The 7,105-nt window shown below is 49.8% G+C and overlaps 1 protein-coding gene across 1 annotated transcript in view; it reads left to right on the top strand.

Annotated features, from left to right (window-relative positions):
* Positions 1-3,437: 3,437 nt before the first annotated feature.
* The window catches only part of LOC138171952 (one cut domain family member 2), a 66,107-nt gene continuing 62,439 nt past the window's right edge, over positions 3,438-7,105 (top strand). Inside the window, exon 1 of the mRNA XM_069101526.1 lies at positions 3,438-4,617. Coding sequence (XP_068957627.1) covers positions 3,438-4,617 — 1,180 coding nt within the window. The remainder of the gene's footprint in view (positions 4,618-7,105) is intronic.

The raw sequence follows: 7,105 nt of genomic DNA, 5'->3' as shown, positions 1-7,105 counted from the left end.
GAGAGAGAGAGAGAGAGAGAGAGAGAGAGAGAGAGATTAGAATTATTTCATTAAAAAATGAAGACACCATCCAGGCCATAATATTCATTTTACATTCAAATATGGCTTAAGGGTTACAAAACAAAACACTGAACCACCAAGAAAAATACAATGCGAAAATCTGCTTTATTGTAGTCCAAAGAAATTATACACAAAGAAACCAATACGTTTTCTTGATTTCCCTGAGATCTTCAATATTGATCACGGAAGGAAGGGAGGGGGGAGGGGGGGAAGAGGGGGCGGGGCAGGGAAGGAGGGAGGGATGAAGGGAGGAGTAGAAAGGGAAGGAGAAGGGAGAAAGGAGGAAGGGAAGGGAAAGGTAGGGAGGAGAGAGAGAGAGAGACAGAGACAGAGAGAGAGACAGAGACTCACCTTTAAACTATAGCTCGTAGCACGTGACTATTCCCCAGCACACAGAACTGGAGTTCACTAGGGCAGACTTATCTCGATTGTGTGGGGAATTAATTTATGATGTATGATTATTTTAAATATTATATACATACATATGCATATGTATATGCGTATACACACACATATGGAACTGACAGAGTGTTTGCATATGTTTGAAATTCGGTGTGGAGGCGGTGCCTTTAACCTGGTGTTTTAAAACTGTCACGGGATGCTAAATCCTGAATCCCGAACGAACTGCTAGAGGCAAAAATTAAACAGAGACACAGCTTCAGAATGCACACACACACCAGCATTCAGTCTCCTTTGCTCAGCGTTATTAGTATTAGCAACCACAGCAACAGTGAACATCTCACTATCACAGGGTGGTTGTGGTTCCTTAAACTTTTGATTTTTAACATGGGTGTCTCAAAAGTGAGTTGTTTAAAATTTGCCAAATTAAATGAGCTTGCAGAAAGAAGGACCGGGAGTAGCAGGTGTTAGGAGGTGTTAGGAACCTGAGTGAGAGGGATAAGAGTGAAGAATTAAATTGGAAAGCTTGGTTATTTACCTGTGGAGTGTCACCAAAAATAGAGCTACAAACACGTCTCTAGATATACAGAGTCTGGGCCTGTCTCTTCTACAGAGACTCGGTGCCTCAGAAAAAAAGTGTCCATTTGAAAGTGTAATTGGCAGCGTATTGGCCATGCCTCAATAAAGTTGGTCTATGAATAACTTTACTGTACACTCATGTGACAAGATGACATGTATGATTTCCCCTTTGCAGATAAAAGAAAGGGAAAGGCAGGCAAAAAGGTCAGTGAGAGTAAGACGTGTTTTCTAAATGAATTAAACCTTTCTTTGCCGTCAAAGAAGGCACATACAGTATTTCGGGCAGTGTCCTTGTTTTCTTATCAAGTTTTCTCTTAACAGCTGGAAGTGGTTGGAGGGGGCTGTCTTACGGAGACCCCCTGCTCTTCTTTTGACAGCTGATCAAAAGAAAATAGGTCACGCTTCTCAAACTTACGTCCACCCTGTCCTTAATTACTGTCTCTTTAAACAAAGGCAACATCTGCGCAATCTCAGCGAGCTTGAATCTTCAGTCAGAGAACACAACTGCCGGGGAAGGAAGGAAGCAAGGAAGCAGGGAAGGAAGGATCTGTTACTTTTAGGCATTTCAAAATTGGCTTGTGGTTGCCCTGCCTTTTCTTGATCCAGACCCACTTTCTCTTCAGCTGCGTTGTCATTCTAGAGATTAACGGGGTCTTTTATTTTTTTAAGGTGTGCTTTCCAGACTCACTTCTGGATACCAGAATCGTAGTTTGTTTATTTGTTTTTTTTTTTTTCTAGAATTCGAGTTAGAAATCACGGATGCTACTCGACTTTCTAAGACTCAGTAACATGACGTGTGTGTGTGTGTGTGTGTGTGTGTGTGTGTGTGTGATGTAGTGCAGTGTACGGGGAGGGGGAGGTCCATGCTTAGGAGTAAAATCAGCTTGTAGCATCTGAGTGATTTGCATACTATGTATCTCGACAGAAAGTTTGCTCCTAATTAGCGGTTGCAACAATATTCCCTAATTCCCCCCACCCCAGAGCCAGCCTCCCCTCCCCCGGCCCCTTCCCCTTCCCCTTCCCCTTCATCCTTTTCTCCCAGCTGCAGAGGGCAAGTCCCTCAAGGGAAAGCTCTAATCACCTTAAAATTGTTGGGATGAGGTTCCTTGAGTTCTACCTTTTATTTTGCACCCTTGCTGCAGCCCTTAGACTCACAAGCAAGAGATTTATGAGAATACCCCGAAGTGTAATGAATTTTATTGGGTTAACTTTGCATGCAGTATGCCTGACGGTGCCTTGTTGCCTATGGATTTCAATCCGTCACCTTCAGTTAGCTGGAAGTCTAGGCAAAGGAGTTTATCTAAAACAGTATAGATTATGCATGTCTCTTCCCTGTAATTTAAAGTGAATTTAAATACGTGAGTGCCTGGGTCTTAAAAGGGATAGACTTCCTCTCTGCTTCTGACTATGCTAAAAAGATGCTTGTTAGGTTTTGTGTGTACACTTGTTTTTACACCAGCTTAACCAAATTAATCTTCTGGCTTATTAGCTGCAGGAAAAGACCTCTTTTAGGAAAGGAACTCCAGAAACGTGTTCCTCCAGACTGGAAAGGAAAAGACATTGCATCTTTAATATTTCTCTCTCTCTCTCTCTCTCTCTCTCTCTGTCTCTTACCCTTGCTCTTTTTTAAACGAGCCGGGTGTAAGCCAAGCCCTGTCTGTGGGAGTGTCGCTCGGTAGCTCTCTAAGTCTCTTTTTCGCACTCTCTCTCTCCCCCTCCCCCTCTTTCCTCTTTCCTCTCCCTCTCCCCTCCCTCCTTGACGTTTGATTCCAGTAGCAAAGAAGGAAAAAAAAAAAGGCACCGAAACCTCAGCCAAACATGAAACCTTGAGTCCCGCCCCTCCCCTTTCTCATTGGAGCGTGTGTCTAGACACCCGGCTCGTTTAAAATTCTCCAGCTCTCAGCTGGTTGGTAGCAACGTCCATCTTGCAGAAGCCCAGCCCAGGCTGAGGGAGGGTAGGTTGTTAGAGTAGCAAACCCCTTCTGGACAGCTCCAGCTTACCCAAACAGAAGACGTAAGAGGAGGAAAGGGCTAGGACATGGCGAGGAACTGCACTGGCCCGTCTGATAGAGACCGGTGATTCCCTCCCTCCCCATCCCCCCTCCCCTCCCTTTCCCCAGACTCACACCCCATCCTCCCCTACCCCACCCCCATTCCCTTACACACACGCTTGCGCGCGCACACACACACACCACATACACACACAAACACACGCATATACACACACACACACAACCGAGAGGCCTTATTCACCACCTCAACACCAAGCCCCCCCCAACCCCGAACCCCTCCCCCTAAACAAGCATCTTGCAAACTCTCCCTTACCCACCTCCCAACCCTGCCCCCCCCCATCCCTACCCTCACCCCCACCCCCGCCGCCCCCGGCCCCGATGGACTGAATGAAGGCTGCTTGTACCGCCTATCGATGCCTCACCAAAGATCTAGAAGGCTGCGCCATGAACCCAGAGATGACAATGGAAAGTATTGGCAGTTTGCACGGGGCAGCCGGCGGCAGCAGCGGCGGCGGCGGCGGCGGGGGCCCGGCCCATGAGCAGGAGCTGCTGGCAAGCCCCAGCCCTCACCACACTAGCCGGGGCGCAGGCTCGCTGCGGGTCCAGCCGCCTCACCAGGACCTGGGCACCGCGTCCTCCCGCTCAGCCATGGTGACCAGCATGGCTTCCATCCTGGACGGGGGGGACTACCGTCCGGAGCTGTCCATCCCGCTGCACCACGCCATGAGCATGTCCTGCGACTCGTCCCCCCCGGGCATGGGCATGAGCAACACCTACACCACGTTGACGCCACTCCAGCCCCTGCCGCCCATCTCGACGGTCTCCGACAAGTTCCACCACCCACACCCCCACCACCACCCGCACCACCACCCACACCACCACCATCACCACCACCAGCGCCTGTCCGGCAATGTCAGCGGGAGCTTCACCCTCATGCGGGACGAGCGGGGGCTACCAGCCATGAACAACCTCTACAGCCCCTACAAGGAAATGTCCGGCATGGGGCAGAGCCTGTCTCCTCTAGCAGCCACCCCTTTGGGAAACGGGCTGGGCACCATCCACAACTCCCAGCAGGGCCTACACAACTATGGGCCCCCGGGGCACGACAAGATGCTCAGCCCCAACTTCGAAGCCCACCACACTGCCATGCTAGCCCGAGGGGATCAGCACCTCTCCCGGGGGCTGGGCACCCCGCCCGCTGCCATGATGTCGCACCTCAATGGGATGCATCACCCGGGCCACGCGCAGTCCCATGGGCCAGTGCTGGCTCCAAGCCGGGAGAGGCCACCGTCTTCCTCCGGCTCTCAAGTGACCAACTCGGGACAGCTGGAAGAGATCAACACCAAAGAAGTAGCCCAGAGGATCACGGCTGAGCTGAAGCGCTACAGCATCCCTCAGGCGATCTTTGCCCAGCGGGTGCTGTGCCGTTCTCAGGGGACCCTTTCTGACCTGCTTAGGAACCCCAAACCTTGGAGTAAACTGAAATCTGGCAGGGAGACCTTCAGGAGGATGTGGAAATGGCTACAGGAACCGGAGTTCCAGCGGATGTCCGCTTTACGCCTGGCAGGTAAGGCTGGCATACACTGGGCTGAGCAACGGCAGTGCCGCAGAGTACTACAGTAGCTTTTTTATCCTCTCTCTTTTGCCTTGGTTTCTGATTCTGCTTTCGTTCTTCCTCCTCTTTATCCTCCTCTCTTTTTCTCCTTTTCCCTCCTCTCCTCAGGTCACTCTGTCTCTGCGCCTGCATTGACCGAGACCCCTGGCCTGAAAGGATCATAACCCCTTTCCTCTCTACACCCCACATTCCTCATGAATTTGAGAGGGTTAGGGTTTTTTTGTTTTGTTTTGTTTTGTTTTGCCTTTCTTCTGCACTCTCACCGCCTTTACTGCTCCTGTTTTGGTCAGTGCCCCAGGCAGAACGCCGCGGGACTGGCTTGGGTCAACCCCCTAATAAGCACAATGGTCTGGTCTGTCGGGAGACCTTTGACTGTAACCATTCGGTGCTGGTCACATTCTAAACCTCTTGCACTTGAAGTCCCTCTTCCAGACAATGCAATTAAGCTGACTGGGCTGCCCAGTCTACTTCAATAAAGAGGCACCAAAGGGGGCTTTCTTCATTAGAAGGGGAAGGCTGCTCCCTCCGTTCCCCATCCTCTCCCACAAGCAAACTTCACTTTGCACAATCGAGAGGCAAAGTGTTGCAAGTGTTCTGTGTGGGCTGCTGGAGCAAAGGAGCCTCTTCCAAAGCATCGGAGGTTGCCTTTGGCCCTTACACTGGGGCCATACGCCTTTCCCAAGAGTTTGTTTTGTTTTGTTTTGTTGTTTTTCCAGAACGCCCCAATCTATTCCCTTGCACTGGACAACGCTCCAGTAATGTTCTACCCCTGGTAATTACAGTTCGGGAAGAATGCTGGGGCTGTCGCATTAACATCCTGGGGTGGGGGGACGCAGGACCTGGGAAGTCATAAATATATGCCTTGCCTACTCAGCCTCTCCCCCACCCCCACCTTGTATTGAGCTTTTCCCAGGCAGAGGTTGGCTGCTTCTATGGGAGACCCTCCCCCCCAGGTGCTAAGAAATTAAGATGCAAGTTAACGCATCTACAAGTAAAGCTGCAATCTCCGCCTTTGCATTAAACCGTGGCTGATTGTGTGCGAAGCAGCGAGTTGGATTCGCTCGCTGCTCTAGAAAGGGACAATTATATTGGGCATATTGTTCTAGTGAAAGATGAATTCTTTGTGCTCCCTCTAGTGGCATAAAGGAGAGCTACAGTCCTCTATTGTTCTAAGATGTCAGAAATCTGCCATTAAGGTTGCTGGGGGGCGGGGGGAGAGAAGACATGTGTGGCGAGAGGGACATAAAGGGGGAAACCACATTTCTTTTGACTTGGGAGTAAGAGTCCTTTTGGCCATACACTCGAGGCTGAAAGTAGCTAGACACAGTCATTATGTAAATGATGCAGTCTAGGGGCGGTTAGGCAGACAAGATCAAGTTTACGTTTCAGGAACACCCCCTAATGAAGTTCCCTACAGTACAAAAAAACAAAAACAAATCACTCGGTCTTCATCCTGGAATAAGGTTTGGTTTGGTTTTTCCCGTTGCGAGGAACTTGAAGGATGAAGCAGTCTTGGACGCACAGCCCGGTAATTGCCGGCTCGCCCAGACAGCTGGTGATTTGCATAGGCGCATGCACTGGGGTGCAGGGCATGCTCCGGCTTCCTCCTGGCGTCTCTGAGCTCACACGCGAGTCAGAGGAGGCGGTGAGCTCTGTGTGGGTCCCAGGCGACCGCTCGTACCTCCAAGGTGCCTGCTGCTTGCAGGGCTGGTTTAACACATGCCAAGGCGATTTGGGTAATGCGACAAGCAACATGCTCACAGATGCGGCTTCGGGAGGCGTTTCTGCTCTGACATCTGCCTTCTTCACCGCCAGTTGGAGGGATTCAAATCTGACAATCGCTTCTGGGTATTGATTAGAAAGTAAATAAAATCCACTTTTCCCAAGGAGCTTACCCAAATCTGGATATGCGCATATATGATATGTCCATTACCAAAATTGTCCAATTACCAAATGGACACGAGTTGCTTCTGGGTGGTTTGATAATGGATTCCCCTATAACCCCCCCCTTTTTTTGTTTTAAGTTATTAATTTCTTTCTCCTTTTTGCTTAATTTAGTGTTATTCTGATTTTATCCTGTGCTTGGCAAAAATCGGAAGCATCAATAGAAAGCAGAGTGAAAGATGTGCTCTGTCTTAGAAAATTAAAATCAAGATCAGGAACAACGTCTTTGTTTCTAGTCGAGGGTGGTCCTAAATGCTCCCTCACACCTTTTCATAATGCTGCCTGGAGTTGTGGGGCAGTGGAAGCCACTATCAAGTTCCACGCTCAGTCTTCAGGGGGTAATTAATGTGTGAGCCATCTCCATACAAATCACTTTATCCCCCTGGTCCACCTCAGAGATCTGCCTTCCTTCCCTAGGTATAGCTAGAAAGAAAAGGCGAGAGAGCTAGAAACTCTCTCTCTCTCTGTCTCTCTCTCTCTCTCTGTCTCTCTCTCT

This window comes from Petaurus breviceps, unplaced genomic scaffold, assembly GCF_028583685.1.
Source record: "Petaurus breviceps papuanus isolate PSGF00001 unplaced genomic scaffold, PetGlider_PUasm1.0 128, whole genome shotgun sequence".
Classification (NCBI taxonomy): domain Eukaryota; kingdom Metazoa; phylum Chordata; class Mammalia; order Diprotodontia; family Petauridae; genus Petaurus; species Petaurus breviceps.
The sequence above is the reverse complement of the archived record's forward strand: the minus strand, read 5'-3'. Positions and strand labels throughout refer to the sequence as shown.